The sequence below is a fragment of the Acartia tonsa genome, chromosome 8, assembly GCF_053477335.1.
Source record: "Acartia tonsa isolate MP-2025a chromosome 8, ASM5347733v1, whole genome shotgun sequence".
Taxonomy (NCBI): Eukaryota; Metazoa; Arthropoda; class Copepoda; order Calanoida; family Acartiidae; genus Acartia; species Acartia tonsa.
In genome coordinates, this window is record NC_137267.1 from 37,078,191 (window position 1) to 37,097,191 (window position 19,001).

Consider the following 19,001-nt stretch of genomic DNA (forward strand, 5'->3'; position numbering starts at 1 on the left):
AGAGAGAGAGAGAAAGAGGGAGTTATTAGGAAGAAAAGTAAGCAAGAAAGACAAAATAAGAGAGATATTATGAGGGAGAAAAAGAGAGGGATAGAGAGTAATTTTCGTGCAAGTACGTGGCTCTTTTAGCATTTAATAAAGAGGAAGGAATTATGAATGTCAAGATTTGAAAAGGGGAAGAAAGTAACAAGGAAATAAAAAGGGGAAGAGCATGATATAGACACAGAAAGAAAAAGGAAAAATGAAAGAAATATTAAAAGTAAGAAAATTGCGCCAAAAAGTGGGCGACGTATTTTTAGGAAGTCTACTGAGGAGGGGGGGGGGGGGTAGTGAATGATAAATTTGTGTTTTGGGGGATAACTTTGACTTGGGGGGACTTTTAGGCCCCCAAAAACCACAATATCACGCACCAGTAAATTACTTGTAATCATGGTAAGCACAACGAAATAGTGAAGTTTTCCCCAAAGTTTATAATAAATTTACAAAAAAGTGTAAAAATTGTAACAAAAGTGAATCTAAATAATAAAAGTAAGTAGCTTAATTGTCTCAGCAGAGACAGGATATATCTGTTTAGAGTTAAATAATTGTCTATTGTTGGTAAATAGCCATTTCCGGGGTTAGGGGGGGGGGGGTTGCAGAGAGGGGGGGGGGGATCGGTTGTTATTGTCCAGAAAATAAGTCACTCCTACTAACCATTTAACCCCTCCCAACATTAAAATACTTTTTTAACAGTTATTTAATTAGAAATATAATTAATTTCATATTTAAAATTGCTTACTTATTAAAATTAACTGATCTCACATGTACTGTATACAACATTTCAACATTTTAGATATTATATCATATATGTAGCGAAGGATCTCACTAACAACTGAACCGATATGCATTTACATATCCTTTTTAGTGAAGCTTCTTATAGGTCCAGTGAAGATTTTTAAATATTTGCAGGGAGGGAATCTGAAACCTTCCAATTAAAAATGCCTTCATAAAAAAAATTTCTCTTTCTCTTTAAATCTTAAAATAAAAATGGAAGGAATGGGAGGGTACCTTCTCCCACCCCCCTTAAGTGCCTCTGGTAAATTATAAATCTGTTGTAGGATGGTATTAACAATTGACGGGACAGCCCTGGATGATTATCCATCAAGTATTAATCCACTTTTACAACATCACCTACATTTGAAAGAAAATTCTACCAGATTAACGGCTGAAAAAACACAGGTATTGATCAGAGAGGATTTTTTTTATAAAAAGAAATAAACATGCTCTCTCATTCGTTGGGCTACAAAAAAATCTTGATTGGTTGGTTTACATTAGCAATGTCTAAACTTTTTCACCAATAATTTTAGATTACAGAAGTATTAATTTTGTTTATCATGATAGGATGTATACAAAAATTGTATGTCCATCCCCTAAGTTTCCTGGGCATAGATTAAGTATAGACAGATAGATAGACAGTATATTGTAGATTATGAATTATTATTACAGCGCAAGAATTACCCCATTTCTCTTAATTTCAAATAAAGCGATACTTGCAGAGGGCTCAAATATCGAAACCTTCCATCCACCCTCTTTTCAGCATCCATACCCCTCCTACTTGTTGAACGAACTGACAAACTAATGGAGTCCATGTTAGCAACCTAAATTGACGACAAAGTTTAAACTGTCATAATATCCACGTATACCTATTCTATATTCAGTGGCACATTTAATTTTAATACAACGAATAAATGAAGAAATAAAAAAATATGCCTAAAAGAATGATTATTGGTATAAAGATATGTAGATAACTTATTATGGTTGTAGAAAAAAATTCTGTTATTGACAAACCTATAAAAATTTGCCTATATATTTCTTACTTTCAAATGGGAATTCAATATAAATTACAAATCTATACTTACAGAATCTAGTGATATCAAGGGATATGACAATGGTATATAAATTGTTATACAATTATGTTAAACAAAATTGTCCCTTAGATTAAATAATTGGTAAAAAAGTATGAACACAGACGGTTTGTACTGTCCAATTAAGATTTAATAAAAATAAGTTTAAGCCAGCGTATGTGAGTTTATTTATGTTTAGAAATCTTTAAGGACTAGAATAATTATTTCCCGCATCGTATTATAAACTGCTTTCCGCGGATATAGAAATTACAATTATGAGATTAAAACTATTTTTTTAGCGCTAAAAAAACTTGTTTTAATCTTATGATTGTACATTTCTATTTTCGTAGAAAGCTGGATATAATACGATGCTAGACATAGTTTTTTCGTATGGATGAGAACCGGTTCCTATCCACCGGATTCGAATGAATACGAGAATAATGATTTACCATCCACTTCCTCCCTGATAAAAGCAAAGTGTCATATCGAAAGAGGCAAAGCTATTCAGTATATTCTAAATGTCTGTGCGTCCATTTCAAAAGTCACAATTTAAAAGAGTAACCCCCACTTAGAAAAATCTAATTTGATGAATTTTATACAATTCAGACTGTAGGTTTTTTGCCATGTTTTTATCCATTAAAAAAACAATTTGAATATCATTTAATGCGCCAAAACTAAAATTGATTGTTCAAATTATCAATCTTATATTATGATTTAAATCTTAAAGTTTAAATAAATTAAATTGAACAGGGGAATTTAAAATGAAAGGTCACCTGCAGTTGAACTCTCCTAGGGTTGGATAATAGAGTTTACAAAATAGACAATTATTTATAGTAAAAAGGAGAAATGTTTTTGGTGTCCCATTTTTCAATGAAATTCTCGTTGCTAGTAAGGTAAATTTGTAAGTATGCATAATGCTTATGACGGTTCTAACGCTATGCAATGCATTTTTACAGTACTATTAACACAAGCCGCTCAATTTAAATTCTAAAAAAGGTCCGCATATATTTTTATACACCACTCCACATAAATGTAACTACTTGATAATGTTTATATAGTTAGTATCTATGCCTTTTATATTATGAAAATATTATCTAAAATCTAAAGGCATTTTGAAACCTGGCCAATATTTATAAATGAGAATGAAGTCTATTTACAATTTCCTTTTACTTGAAATGTATGAAAAATGTATATAGAGAACCAGGCAAAAAAACGTTTTCCTAGTTTTGAAGATTTTTCAGTGTCACAGTAGATTTTAGGCGTATGTTACCCATTTATTAAAGTGTAATTTAGCATAACTTTTATATTTTTGGAACTGACTTGGGGTTAGAATATTCCATTGCATTTGATCTTTACGCTAAAGGTTCATGGACAGTTTTTAATATTAAACTATTTTATATCTTTCAATGTATGTTTTTCTGTCAATCTTGTCCAATTTTTAGTTCTCCTTTTTATTGAAGCTTTATATATGGATTTTGGATAGTTGTGGGGCTTGATTACCCCCAAAGAGAAACAGCCAAATGTGTAAAATTCTAAAGATTGTATTATTTAGATAAAAATACAAGATGGTTGTGTCTTTCCCCCACAACCTTATAATCATAAGAAAAGTCAAAACTTTAATAATAAGGAAGTTTAAATTCAATAAAATTTAAAAACTGGTACCTTCATTCTTGGTTTAAAGGGACGTAGCTAAAGTCAAGGTGTTTCTTAAATGTATAAAGCGTTACATCAACAATTTTTATAGCTAACTTAAAATTTAGGAATAAATTACTTATTAAAAGCATCATTTTATAAGTAAATTATTGAAAAGAAACAAACTTACCATCGTAAAGAGCAGCTGCTCTCTTGAAAACTGGCTACAACGCTTTTCATAATAACCAGTTGTTTTGTAATTACACTCTCCTTCAACTTTAAAGCCCCATGCATGGTTCTGGCATTAAGTGTGCAATCATTACCATTTGTGTGTCATATTAGATAAAAAAAACCCGTATATTTTCAATTCATAAAAAATGCCCTAAATTATAACATAACTAGCGGCTACGCCCCTACTACATAGGTTATCGAAGGGGTATTGAAGGGCAGAAAAGTAGCATAAAACCAGCCTGGAACATATGCGAAGCTTCCCTGAATTGGAGAACCCAATCTGTTCATAAGTTATTGAGATCTTTAGCTGCAGACAAAAGAATACATCTTCCTTTGTTGGCTATTTTTTTTGAGAATATAAAAACAGGGATCTTTAGGGATTAGATAATGACCGATAAATTGATGTACATTCTCAATAAAGATATACAAAATTACCACCTTTGGAGATTACAATTAATAGTTGAAACGTTTGGACACTAAACTTAATAAACCAACAAATCAAAATTCAATAAAAGTCCCCAAAATACTTTATTATGAAACTTTGGGAACTATTGTAATAAACAGCCCAATGTCCCCTCCCTCCCTGATATATAACCCAATGCAGAAGTGAATGCGCACTGCTAGCTAGCTGTACTAGCTAGGGCTCTGGATAGAGGTTAGGCCAACTTTGACCCCTGTATGGCACTTATACACACACACACACACACACAGAATACCAAAGATCTTAAGGGATGGGACAATGGAGGTTAAATTAATGTACAGTTGCACCCCCAATTATGATAAACTTAATTACCTCTACTGTTGATAAAAATTGTTGGTGGAAAAGATCTTATAAAAGTGCGTAATATTTTTAACCCAATAACTTTGTTTGAAAACTTTAGGGACCAGTATAATTTACAGTCAATTATCCTCTTCCTCCCTGTTAAAAATACCCATATGTTTAAAAATTCTTTATAACTATTAAATGAACAAATTGACTCGTAATTAAAAATTAAGATTTATAGCTAAAAGACAGTATCTTTTTTATATCTGTTCATTTGATAATCATACAAAAGGAAATAGAATTAAACTATTCTTGAACCAACACGAAGTTAACAACATTGGAGAACTCAATCAGTTAAGCGAGATGTAAATGGACAAACAAAAAAACCTTACTACTTTAGTTGTTTTTGTTAGTGGAATAGTGGAACTGATTTTCGGAAAAATTGTCTTTCCTCATATATGCCTTGACTTTTGCCTTCTTCCAACTTATAACCATTTAAAAACACACACACACACAGTCATACCCTTACACATAAAAACCAGAATCTAAAAACCAAGGAAATGTGAAAGGAAGTAAGTTAAAAAAGGAATTAGACATAGGAAATTAACGAAAATGATTATAAAAAAAATAAAATAATGGATGACAACATCCATAAAAACAAAGTTCTAAATTATACTATACTATAAATTATTAAGTTTTTTAGTCTAGAACTAAAGATCTCAGTGAATAATTGTACTATTCAGCGAAATTTTATAAATGGTTTAGGCTATTTTTTTTAGACTTATACCTCGTCCATAGACTCTAGGGACGAAGCATCTAATTAGTAAATAAAGTGTGCTTTCGGCAAGGAATAGATTTATATTTTATATAATAGATAGAAAGAAAGACGTAAAGATAGATAGATATTGATAGCCAAACATATAGATAGATAGACAGACCATATGTATATTGATAATAAATGATGTAATATGATAACCAATCAAATTAAAATGATTATAGACACGAACTATTCGAATCACATAAAAGTTGTCTTTCAAAACTATAAATATACATGAATAGCAAAACTTTTCTTTGAATTATGAGCTTTGCCCCTAGGTTTCCTGTGTTCACAGTGGAAGCAAGGGTGATGAATAACAGCCTAAAACCATATAAAACAGGAGATTTGTGAAGCTTCCGAAAAACACAATTGATTCGGTGGATAGAGATATCTTATCTGAAAAACAATAGATTACTTTTTATGTAATAAGATTCGTCGTTGTATTAATCAAGAACTCTAAAATAAATTTTTGCTACTTTGACATAAGAAAATTTGGCAGTATTGTATTATAAAATCCTAATAATTTTATGAAATTCCCAAAGTTCGTGAATTATTATAGCTAATTTGTAACCAAACTAAGGTTTTCTTTTAGGTTACATAAATAGATGTAGAATATACGGTGATATTATGACAAGGGAAAAATTGTCGTCAATTTAGCTTGCTAATATGGAAATTAGAACTCATTTATTGGTAAGTTCGTTCATCCAGTAGGAGGGGAAGATATAGGGTAAATGTGGAAATCGTTATTTTAGCCCGCTGTCAGTGTTTCACTTTATTAGAGAACATAAAAATCTGGTGTAAATTCGAAGTAATAATATATCCATTTCTAAGTATATATAGATCCGGAGATAGGCATTAAGCAATATTTAACAGAGAAGCTAATCTATAACTTACTTTGTCTGTATATAAATCTTTTAGTCCGTAACACTATATAGGGGAACTTGGATTTACTGGGACGTTAATAAAGATAAACTTCAGAATTTTTTATGATAATGGCCCTAACAGCATCCAACAATTCACTAAGTTTGTTGGTCTATCAGTCATACTCAGGGAAACATTGTGAAAGAAGAAGGGCGCTCTAAAAATCAGCATGTGACGTCAATAAAATAAGGGATTAACTATCTCTCTCTTAGGTTTTTGCTCCCACTCCTCCTTTTTAGTAGCGAAGCTACTCTATAATTTGAAATGTCCGTCTGTTTATTTTTCAAAACTAATTTGGTCGACACCTGTAAAAGATATAAGGCTGAAACTTCTTGTCAACATTCCTATCAATATGGAGCATAATTAAGTATGAAACATCAATAGCAGTCGGACTGCTTTTGAGCAGCTTAGGGCCGCTTTTATTTTTTAAAATTGATTTTCTCGGCTACTGTAAAAGATAGAAGGTTGAAACTTCTTGTCAACATTCCCAACAATATGAAGCATATTTAAGTATTCATCATCAATAGCGGCCAGACTGCTTCTAAACAGCTCTTTAACCGCTTTTACTTTTTGAAACAGATTTTCTCAGCTCCTACAAAAATACACTACTGAAAATTGCTAATATTACTGACTTTATGCCCCATACTTAGGTATGAAAAATCTTTAGTAGTCTGATTGCTTTTAAGCTGCTTTTCTTTTTAAAACTTTCAGATATAAACCTAAATTTTTTAAAGTTTCAAGATTTTAAGTTTTTGCATATTTATTTGCATATATATATCTCTTTCTTTTCTTTGTTATGATGACAGTTAATCAGCTCTATAAATTACTTTGTCTGTTTGTCTATTTTATTATAGATTTGTGCTTCGCTACTTATGGATCACAATGCTATCGAAGGTGATTTGACTTTTGTGTCAGAACCTGAATTGGGACATAGTGCATTTCATTACCCTAGGTTAGGTAACTTCATTGCACTTTTCAATAAAATCTAAAATGCAGCCGTTTTTGCAGGAGGTACCATTTTCTGTGAAAATTTTAAAGGAAAATTAAACAGTTTTTAGTTAATTTCTACTTCTATTTTCAACTGAAGAAAAAATCCTTTTGTGTATATACAGAATCATTGTTGTTACTTAATCTTATCAAAAAAAAAATTTAAAACTAACCCATTTAAAAGCCGATTTTTCATTTTGTTCAATATGGGTAAAATAAAAATATTACCACTTCCAAAGGGTTAAAATCGAAATTTCAAAGCTCTAAAATGTTGTTCATCGAAAATAAATAGCAGTTTATAAGGACTTTTTGCATCCATCTTCTCATTTAATAGGAAAAAAAACCAAAAATAGAATCTATTTTTCAGTGTTGACATAAAAAAAGCATTTGATTAAAAATATAAATAATAATTTTTCAAAAAAGTGCAAAAAAGTAATACAGACTATTCAACTTTACCTCTGACATTTAATTAGATGTAAAAAAAATCTATTTATTATAGCAGACAATTATGATAATTTGTTTACAAAATTTTCACCAAAGCATTACTGATAAACCAAGGACTTAAAAGCATTAAAAGCTTCTAGATGCTAGTGGCGCATTCCCTAGTTTTACATAATATGATTAAAAACAATGTTTTTCTGTCCGACTTAATCCCAAATAAACATAATTTAGAAATAGTCACAATTTTGATAATGGATGTAGAATATACATGGATATTATGACAGGGGGAAATTGTCGTCAATTAAGCTTGCTAACATGAAACCCATGTATTGGTCAGTTTGTTCATCCAGAAAGAGAGGAGGATATAAATGTGGTAGAGGGGGAAATGTTAATTTAGCCTTATTAAAGAACATGAAAATCCAAATAATAATAAATCCATTATTAGTAGTGAAGCTACTCTATAATTCCAATGTCCGTTTATCTTTTTTATATTTTTTAAAACTGGTTTACTTTAGCAATGTATATAGAATACTTGTATATATTAACAAGGGAAAATTTGTCGCCAATTTAGCTAGCTAATATGTACCTCGTTTATTATAGTTTGTTCATCCAGGGGGTGGATTGGGGTATTATAACTTTAGCTGGCTGTGAGAATTACTTTATTAGAGTACACAAAAATCTGGTGCAACATCCAAGTAATAGTAATATTTCTATAGCATTCAGCAAATCTGCACATGGTAGAGAAAGGTACGAATCTTAGCCTAAACAAATTTCATAACTAAAGACAAAATAAAGACCTACTGCTGCTATGTCAGATGAGCGGTATTTATAGTAAAAGTAGGGGAAATGCCTTCTCTCAAAAACAAGTGCAACCCCTAAACATGATTATTTTGGAAAAAGGGTATTTTACAATATAGTCTGCAATATTTTGGATCATAAGCGTGCAAAAGGGGATGTATACAACCCCATGAAACAACATTTTATGAAGAACTGCATTTCCCTTTTATCGCCCTTGAATAGAAGAGAAAGAGACAGAAAAACAAAGAGAGAGAGAGAGGGAGCATAAGAGAGCGTGAGTTAGAAAGACAATTTTACCTATAAAATAGACATTAAACATTCAATCTTGTCATTCTAATATACATACAGTACTAAGGTTTTTTGTCTGTATCCAAAATTCGCGGAAATCGCTGGTCCAACTTGGTTTCACTTTTATTTTGGTGTGGTTTTAGACTATTTTCAAGATCAATATCGCACTAAAGTCAAAGTGTAAAACAACTCATGGATCTAAAGGGATAAGACAAAGGCCAATAAATTGATGTACATCCCCAATATTGAAACACAAAACTACCTTCTTTGGAGCTTAAGATTAGTAGTTTAAACGTTTGAACAGTCAACTTAATAAACTAACCAATTAAAAAAGTCCTCAAAGTTGTTAAACCAACGAATAAGAAACATGATTGTAAAAATTTAAGGACTAGTGTAATAAACATTGGTATCTCTCACTCTGGGAATAGCTAGTCACTTGAAGCTACTCTTTAATTTGAAATGTCCATTTGAAAATATGATTTTCTCATAGAATACAAATTTTTAAAGGAGCATTTAGTATGTTATCCAATAAGACCTTGGTTTATCAGTAATGCTCTGATGAGAATTTCCATAAGAAAATTTATTTTAATTGGCTGCTATACTAAATTGACTTTTTTTTACATCTATTTCAATGTCAGAGGTAAAGACTGAATAGTCTGTATTACTTTTTAGCACTTTTAAAAAATATTATTATTTATAGTTTTTTATCAAATGCTTTTTTATGTCAACACTGAAAAAATAGATTCTATTTTTGGTTTTTTTCCCTGTTAAATGAGAAGATGGATGCAAAAAGTCCTTATAAACTGCTATTTATTTTTGATGAACAACATTCTAGAGCTTTGAAATTTTGATTTTAACCCTTTGGAGATGGTAATATTTTTATTTTACCCATATTGAACAAAATGAAAAATCGGCTCTTTTGGTTTATTTTTTAAATATTTTTTTTGATAAGATTAAGTAACAACAATGATTCTGTATGTACACAAAAGGATTTTTTCTTCAGTTGAAAATAGAAGTAGAAATTAACTAAAAACTGTTTAATTTTCCTCTAAAATTTTCACAGAAAATGGTACCTCCTGCAAAAACGGCTGCATTTTAGATTTTATTGAAAAGTGAAATGAAGTTACCTAACCTAGGGTAATGAAATGCACTATGTCCCAATTCAGGTTCTGACACAAAAGTCAAATCACCTTCGATGGCATTGTGGGATGTTTCATCCTTGTTTTTGAACGACTTTCTCATTTCACAAAACATTGAAATTTTACAGGGTTAAAATTAAATTTATATGACTCTTATGAAGGATAGAATGCTGAAGTTTTTTGTGAAGATATTAATGAATATAGCTACTTATTGTCTGTTTGCCTATAATATTTCTATTCAGACAAGTGCTAGTCCTATTAGTTACATGATGACTTATCCATGTCTATTAGTAACATGAAAAAAAGGAGAAATATTTTTTCCTTTAAAAATATCTTTTCTTTACAATTTCAAACAAACCCAACCATAATTCAAAAACCTTTAAAAACTTTAGAGATTAAATAAACCTGACTTTGATCTCTTTTGCTATTTTTCATGTTAACAATTGGTAGAATCGTAAACACACTTAGGCTATCATAGCAAGGTTAGGTTATCTTACAGGCTAAAGGTGGAAATTCAAATATGTGTTTCCATGGATCTAAAGGGATTAGACAAATACCGATAAGTTGGTGTACATTCCCTATGATGATACGTAGAATTATACCTCTTATAGATTACAATTAGTGGTGAAAATTTTTAGACACTCAAGATAATGAATCAACCAATCAAAATTTAATTGAAGTCCCCAAAGTTGTTAAGGCAAAAAGTAAGAAAACTTTATCATAAATCTTTGGGAACTAGTGTAATAAACAGCCCAATGTCCCCTCCTTAATTATATTTTTCACTATAAGAGGAACTCTGTTCCTTTGTTTTGATAGTGTTTTATTAAATGAATAAACAGCGACAATAAAAAATACATGAGGTTACGTAAAATAAAAGATATAGGGAGAGCGTAAATAATCTTAAAGGAGTAAAAAAAACATAATTTTTATTAAGTACGAGTCTTTCTGCTAATGATCTTCGACCCAAAATTATTTTAAATTCCCAAAACCAATACAAAGCTACCTTGGCAAGTCTAAACAATGTTTTTAAGATCTTATTGGACAAAACCATCAGTGGCGTTCGAAGCACTTTGTCTAGGGGGGGGGGGGGCATTTTGAAGATTTTTCAAAATTTTGCCCCCCCTAAATCAAAAACTTTTTTTTGAGTATTTCTTGATCTTTTGGAAACTGGGATAGTTTTGCTTTTTTATAGGGTAGGGGGAAAAAAGGGGCATTTTTGTTTACTAGGGGGGGGGGGCAAAACGCGGCATATTTCGATGAAGGAAGATGCCGATCATAACTATTCTAGGATCTCTTAAAACTTGAATTACCCTCTCTCTTTATTCCTTTCCCTATTTTGTACGCCGTTGTTGAGTCTACATGTGTTTATACAAATGTGCCAATTAAAAATTTTTTTTTAAATGACATCTGTTTAATTTTCCTTTGCAATTAAGCTTTTTTTTAGGTACAGGGAAGGCTTTTAGCTATTTTGGGAGAGCGTATCTCCACCCTCCCAATTTAAAATCTCCCTCCCCCAAATTTTTTTTCTCTCAATATTTCTTATTAAAAACTCAAATTAATAGGATAATTCTAACATGCCTAAATTAACGGAAAAAGCTATCCGTTACGGACGTACGGACGGACGTACGGACGTACGGACGGACCGACCCTAATTATAGAAAAGCTTCGCATTTAAAAAGTAGAAGGGCGGTTGACTTATCCCCCTCCCACCTTAAGAACACCTAGAGGCTTCTTGGGGGCGTTCATTGCCCCTAGTCTTTCTTAAAATAATAGCTATGTCCTGCATTTTTTTCAATTAGGTGTTTGATCACGAATTTTATATGATAAAAATATTTTTCTTATTTAATTGTTATCCTAATAAGATAAAAGTTGTGTTTGAAAATTGTTTTAATAGCTATTTTTATATGTTGCATTTTTAGATAAACGTGAGAATTATGATCAGAATTGGCGTAACATTTGTACTCTTTGGCGTCATTGCGTATTTTCAGATTTCTATTACCCTTCATCCATATTTCAACATTTAGGGGGGGGGACAGAGGGGGCGGTGGCTAGGCGGGGCAGGGGGGGGGCGTTTTAGTCGCTAGGGGGGGGGCGATTGCCCCAAATGCCCCCTTCGGTTCGCACGCCACTGAAAACCAACTACTTTAATACATAATTTTCAATGGATCTCATGTGATAAAAATTATTAAAGGAAATATTTTTACCGATCATTTAAGATTTATCAAAAGTACCTACATTTTTTATGCCAAAAAATAAAAGAAAGTGTGTATAATCTTTGGTTACCAGTATAATTCACAATGCAATGTCCCCACCATCCCTGCTAAATTTCTCATTTTAAAGTAAAGTTGATGATAGCTATAATAATGGATATATTATAACTTGGATCTTAAGCCAGATTTTCATGGTCTATAATAAAGTAAAACTTGCAGCGGACAAAAATAACTATTCCCCCTTTACCCCATCCCCTACTACTAGATGATCGAACTACAATTTTTCACCTGTCATAATATCCACTTATATTCTACATCCATTGCTATAATGGAATTTATAAGATGATATAATTATAGGAAATATGTGTGAAGTATTAATGATTCTTTGCCATGCTTAACCATAATCTAAATTTTATATGTATATTGTGTAAATGTATAACCATATTATTAATTTATTACTCAGTTTTATCTATTTAAATGATTAATCTTATATACAAAATTAACAGATATTTGTCTTTCTGTCCGTTAAGATATCTAAAGTGGCTGAAACGATATATTACAGTATTAATTTCATGATTTTCATTATTGTCGAAGCTAAAAACTATGATATATGCTGTAATGTCAGGCAAGTGATAGTAACAGTAGTTGGGTGTGCCTTGGCTCATTAACAGACACAATCTATAGTTAAGACTTCCTCTTAAAGATGGAAAAATCTTGAAAAAATTTAAAGTAAAAAGTGTTAAGTAAAAACTAACAGTCCTTTTTTATTTCAGGTTCTAGGTCCTGCATCGCTGTTATATGTGTCCCAGCGCGAGTATGCCGTCACCTATCCACACGATAACAAGATCTCTGTGCTGGGAACAGATGATTTCACTACCAGCATTGCCATCATTGTCAGACACGCGGGCAGCGGAGCTGTTGGCCTCACTCAGGTATAGATAGATACTAGATTTACAACCGCGACCGTGGCTCAACACTTAGCACACCCACTAATTGTCGGTGAGGTGATAGGGTTCGAATCTCGGCTTAACACTGCGTAAAATCTAAAGATGTTAAAAATTGTTCCTACTGCTGCTATGTCAGGTGCATATCATTAAAAGAAAGAGTAGGGGCAATGCCTTGGCCTAAAATAGGTGCAACTATTTACCATGCTCAGTTAGGGCTTTCAGTTAGGTCGTTCAATCAAAGAGTTGGTTGGCTGATGGGTGTTACTTAACCTAACTAAACCTTTTTTTTTAGTTGGATCGAATGAATGAAGAAGGTCTGATGTCAATGTTACAGAAAATATCCTCCTTATCCTATGGCTATGAAGGTAAAGAATTGTTGAAGAATAAAATAATTTTAGTAGCGCAGCTACTATGTGAGCAATTGTGTTCTTCCTGAACTGTCTGTAATGCTATTTCTACATAATCCTCTATCTCTTTCTCTCTTCATTGTATGCCCACAGATCTATAGTATAGATGTATACAGGAAACCACTTTCAATGACCTTTTTTGTCTGCTAGCAATTCTTTTCTTCTACTTTGCTGTGTTAATATTCCCAACACCATTAGTCTATTTTAATGACCCAATTGAGATTCGACATAAGGGCATTGTGACGGGGAGATACAGTTATTTATACAGTGTTATATCTAATGTATGCCCTAATTTTTAGCTTATATTTTTCTACAGTGTACCTACTCTTTGATGTAATCGTACTTGTATTTTTACTTTAATCTATTTTTGTTAACTAGGACGAACAGAGCTGCATCTTATTGGAGGATTTTCTGACACAAAAGGAGTTGGTGCATCTCTTATTCAGTCTTGTCTTAGTAAGTAAATACCCTATACATATAATACCTATATCTGAGAGCCATTTCCATTTATTAACCCTACAGATTTTTATCAACCACAAAATTTCCTCCTTGTTATAAGCAACAAATTTTCAACTTATAGATAAATTACCAAAGGTCTATAGTTAACAAAATCTATAATGAAAAAGACAAAGTAAGTTACAGAGCAGATTATCTGTTATCAAAACAAAGAAAATAAAGAATATGCAAAAACTTAAAATCACGAAACCTTAAAAGATAAGGTTATGTCTTTAAAAGTTGTAAAAAGAAAAAATTTATACTTAATTATGCTCCATATTAATGAGAATGTTCACAAGTTTTGGCCTTCTATCTCTTATAAGAGCCGAGAAAATCACGTTTCCCCCAAAACGTTTCAGACAGACATTTCAAATCATATAGTAGCTTCGCTACTAAAAATAATTCCACAATAAATTCATAGAAAAATATTTTTTTTTTCAGGTACATTACACAGGTTAAGAACAACTCTAGAATTGGTCACATGTTGCGTTGGTGAAGTTTGTACTGTAAGGTAAAATATTAATAAATATTAGGTTCTATTACTTTATCTCACTCTTTACTCTACTAGCGGCAACGCACCCGGAGACCATCCATCTCCAATTATAGTTTTTAATTATAATTTATAAGGGGATGGGGTCATTTTTCTCTAGGGGCGATTTTAGGGATGGTGGTGGTGGTACCCTCCCTTAAAATAGTTAAAAACCTTCTCAGGCCTATTAGAAGCTACCCTGGAAAGGAGGACCACATCGGTTCAGTGGTTAGACTCCCCTAAAACAGCCAAAAAAGGTATAAAAAATCCAATAAAACTATCTGTTCTAGGTTGTTTTCTTGAGATATAAATGCTCTTTTACCTTGATATTAGATTTATAATCCATGAAAATTTAGGCGTAATGGAGCACCCTGGCCATTAATCTATGGAATCGGCATCAATGTCAAGACAGGAGAAATATTTCCAGCTCAGTTCACTGACAAAGGACCTGACATGGACCTCAGGAATGTTCACAATAATTCAGAAAAAATACTCAACCGGCCCTGTATGTATACTGTACAGTGTATAGTGTATATTTCTTTTAAACTCATACTATTATATGTATTTTGAGCTTACAGTCATTAACTTTGCTATAATATACCACGCACAAGAAAGGTTTTAGAAGGTTTATGTTGAGATTTAAGGTGATATACGTGGTTACCCACATAATATTAGGGACCTGAAATATTAGTCATAGAATTATCCTATTATAGTAGTAAGGTTTCATTTGTCCGAAGCAGAAGTTCTAAATCCCTTGAGACCTTCTTTTAAGGGGGCTTCACATGGGTCCTGGGATGGTTTTAGTCTATTTTATTTTCTTATTTAAACCTGAGGATGCTTTTATACTATTTCCTGTCCCCTTTTTACCTCTTTGAAAACAGATCCTCTAGATGCTTGGGGTTAAGCCGCTCTTGAGATGCATAAAGAAAACAACTTTGACTTCAAATATTTATTAAACTATGAAGGGATATTTGGTGGTTAAGATTTTTTCTGTTTCTATAGCTAATATATGCTTTTTTTAACAAAATCAAAGATATTTTGAAATGGCTGAATTTTTTTAATAATAACTGGCAACTGTAGGACTGCTCGGACACTTACTGGTGGAGAAAATGTTGGTCTTATTGACATCTATGATGTTAATAGGGAAGAACTTAAAATTGGACCTTTGAGGTAAGGATGACAGAAAATGTTTTGAAGTATTTTTTTTAATGGAATCATATATGATTACTCTCTCATTCTTAGATTTTAGAGGCTTACCTACAAGTGTAAAATAGGAAATTTTGGGGGAGGTCGGTTTTGCCTTGGTTATATTTTTATCATAAAAAAATACAAACACAAATTTCCCAAATCTTACATAACACAATTATTAGTCAATTCGTTCATACAGTAGGAGCGAATGTGATGGGGTAAAGAGGGTGGATGGGGGGGAGGGGTGTCTTTTTTTTTAGTCACGTACAAGCATCACTTTCAGAGTACATGGAAATCTGGTGCAACATCCAAGTAATAATATATATCGATTAAAGAGACACTGTTTAACATATATTTAAAAACTGTAGAATATATATACATAGATTAAAACCCAACTTTCAAATGATATTTAGTATAATATTTTTTTCTTGTAGTTATGAGCCAATGAGAGCGGTAGATATATGGTTACAACAAACAGATGATTTTATTCTTCAAAGTTTGTCTTCTTGTCCAGAGGTAATAATATATCTTAATCCAGCAGGGCTCGGAAACCGTGCGTCAGCCGCCCGCCTGTAAGCCTCAGGATAATCATTTTTTTAAAATCAGCTGGAAGTTTTAATCTGACCCAAATATCACTTTTTTCAAAACTATTTTTAAAGCATTTAAATTTGAGGCTAATTTGCATCTGCTGAGCCCTGCAGAAATGTTAAATGGACATAATAAAAATAATTTCTTAACAATTAAAAAGCTTCATTATATACACTATTCTAGCATACTAATAGATGATTTAATTTACAGTTAATCATTGATAACATAAAGGGTAGAATATTATCAATTTAGAAAAAAACGTGATAAAATTTTCATTGAAAAACAATCCATCTTTAAAAAAATTATATCTACGCCAAATGAGTCACAATTTGTTTGATATATGTATAATGTATATAGAATGTTACCTAATAGTTGATTTACAGGAAGACCTATTTTATTTTAGGTATCCCCACCATCATTCCTGCCCCAACTAAGATCTGCCCTGAAGAGAATCAAACAGGATCCATATCCATCTGTCTCCATCTTTGGAGCTAATCAGCCGAGACTATACAGGTAAAATATTCCTTGTAGGTTAATCTTAATTTTGGAATATTTGCTTTTTAATGTTTTTTTTAGCCTCAAGAGATTTTTTAATTAGGGGAGAGCGGGGGGGTAGATTAGAATATGTAGTATAAAACAACTCTATGTCAAATATGTTTTCTCCCGGTAAAAAAGGCAAATCATCTTCCAACTGTTAAGAATATGCTGTTTTTAAAGAAGGAAATCAGGTTTTGACACGATTGCAAACAAAAAAGCCAATAACTTGTAAGGTTTAATGTAAAGTTTCTCTAAAAGAACTATTCGTTTGCAAGGTATTAAGGTACAGACAAAAATACATTCCTTCTACCTAATAAAATTTATAGTAACTTGGAATTATATTTTAAACATTTATAACCAAGAAATCAAATTTATTTCAGGAAAGATGAATTGTCAGGTCACTGGGTGCGGACTAACAAGGAGCCAGAGCCTACCTGGACCCAGACAGGTCCCCCACCCCCCATACAGCATCATAATTTCAAGCAGGAACCTGTGCCTCACTGGCCCAGTATTCCTGTACAGTCACAGATTTACTATTAATAGCTTCTCAAGGTTTAGTGATTTTTTGAAATATGGAAAAACAATTGAAATTTTGATTATGCTTTTCGAGAGGTGTATTAATCAAATTCAAAAGGTACTTTTTAAAAGCCCCAAAATTTGTTTGTTAAATAGTTTTTATGGGGGGGCCACATCTCCTTGCTAGTATTTAAAGCAGGTTCTTGAAATTTACATTTGTAATTATATCTTATATTTCTTATAAAATATAAAATTAAATTTATCCAATGAAGTTATTCAAAATCCAAAGGTGCTTTCTTAATTTTTTTATAATGTATTATGTTTGTTTTTTGTATTTTAGTTGATATATATTTTAGATAAATTTTTTACTTGTATAACTGTTTGAATTTGTGTTTTATTGTATTTTTGTTAGATTCACTTTTGTTGCCAATTGAACACCCCAATTCTCCTCTTTTTGATGCTGTGAGTATTGGTGCAAAAATATGACGTAACAAAAAAAATTAGCCAATGAGAGGCCACTATAAATTTTACCATTGGTCAATAACGGCCTCTCATTGGCTAATTTTTTTTGTTACGTCATATTTTTGCACCAATACTCACAGCATCCCTCTTTTTAATAATTTTCATTAAATTTAGTCATGCCGGATTTTACCTAAACTATTAAGTTCATTCAATTTGGGGATAGTTATTTACAGGGCTCGTCAGCTGCTTGTAAGCCTCATTGAAACCGTCATATTATAACTTCATAATAAACTGGATATTTAAACCTGTCCTTAAATAGGCAATCAATATTTTTGAATTTTTTATTTGCACCCAAGAAGATTAAAATTTGAGGCTTATGGGAGGCTGAGGCTTAGCTGCCTAGTCCCGGTTATTGGCATTCCTTTGGCAATAAAATAGATTTTACTGTACCTTTTCTAAAAATAATTCTGCCTGGCCATATTACATGGTGATTTAGTTGTCATGTGCCCGTGAATTGTTTGCCAAAACTTTAAAAATAAAATAATATGCATAGCATTTCTATAAATCATACTCTTCTTTTTTCTCATTTCTTAAAAAATTCAATGAACTTTCTAAAATTAAGAATAAATCTGTTTTTATGCTTTTTGGACTTCACTTTTTTTCTGTTTCCTATTATTGTTATGATAATGCTATACATATGTGGATATTTCTATCCTTTTGTTTATATTTTCAAAATAAATTTTCAATAAAATTGCACAAAATCTGTATAAAACACTTATTTTGTAAATGTTAGTATCATAATTTAGTAATAATTTTAAGCTTTGTGATTTTTCTTTAGTTGTTACTCTTATTGTTAAAAATTTAAATGCCAAAAAAACTAAATTTAGCTCTAACCCAAAAATTAAAATTAAAATTAAACTAGTCGCCTTTTACTTTTATAATTTAGTAAAAAAAACGAAATTTACAGTAGTAAATGAAATAATTTTTAATTTAAGTTTTGTAAAAGTAATTTAACATTTTGAAAATGTTTTTCCTATTTTGTATTTTAAGCCCTGAAACTTGATCTTTTTAGTTCAATATTTGATGAAATATTGATATATTTTGCTCAAATTAAAATTTTGATAATTTGTAAAAATGTTGTTTTGAAATTCTATATTTTTGTGTCAGATTTATGTATTTAGTTAGAATAAATGGATTTTTCTTAATTTTTTTCGTTCTCAAC

General features: G+C 31.4%; 1 protein-coding gene across 1 annotated transcript; it reads left to right on the top strand.

The window, feature by feature from the left end:
- Positions 1-411: 411 nt before the first annotated feature.
- Positions 412-17,684, top strand: LOC145326852 (protein N-terminal asparagine amidohydrolase-like). The gene is made up of 11 exons (XM_080170290.1): positions 412-528; positions 1,098-1,218; positions 12,884-13,042; positions 13,350-13,422; positions 13,843-13,920; positions 14,401-14,470; positions 14,845-14,950; positions 15,567-15,658; positions 16,111-16,192; positions 16,668-16,777; positions 17,182-17,684. The coding sequence occupies exons 2-11, from the start codon at positions 1,099-1,101 to the stop codon at positions 17,339-17,341; spliced, it is 1,050 nt and encodes a 349-aa protein (XP_080026416.1). The 5' UTR covers positions 412-528; position 1,098; the 3' UTR covers positions 17,342-17,684.
- The last annotated feature ends 1,317 nt before the right edge of the window (positions 17,685-19,001 follow it).

Coding starts and splice junctions, on each gene's coding strand:
- LOC145326852 (XM_080170290.1), top strand. CDS start 1,099: ATGGTATTAACAATTGACGGGACAGCCCTGGATGATTATCCATCAAGT. Junction 1,219..12,883: donor TAACGGCTGAAAAAACACAG/GTATTGATCAGA, acceptor TTTTTATTTCAG/GTTCTAGGTCCTGCATCGCT. Junction 15,659..16,110: donor CTTAAAATTGGACCTTTGAG/GTAAGGATGACA, acceptor TTTTTCTTGTAG/TTATGAGCCAATGAGAGCGG.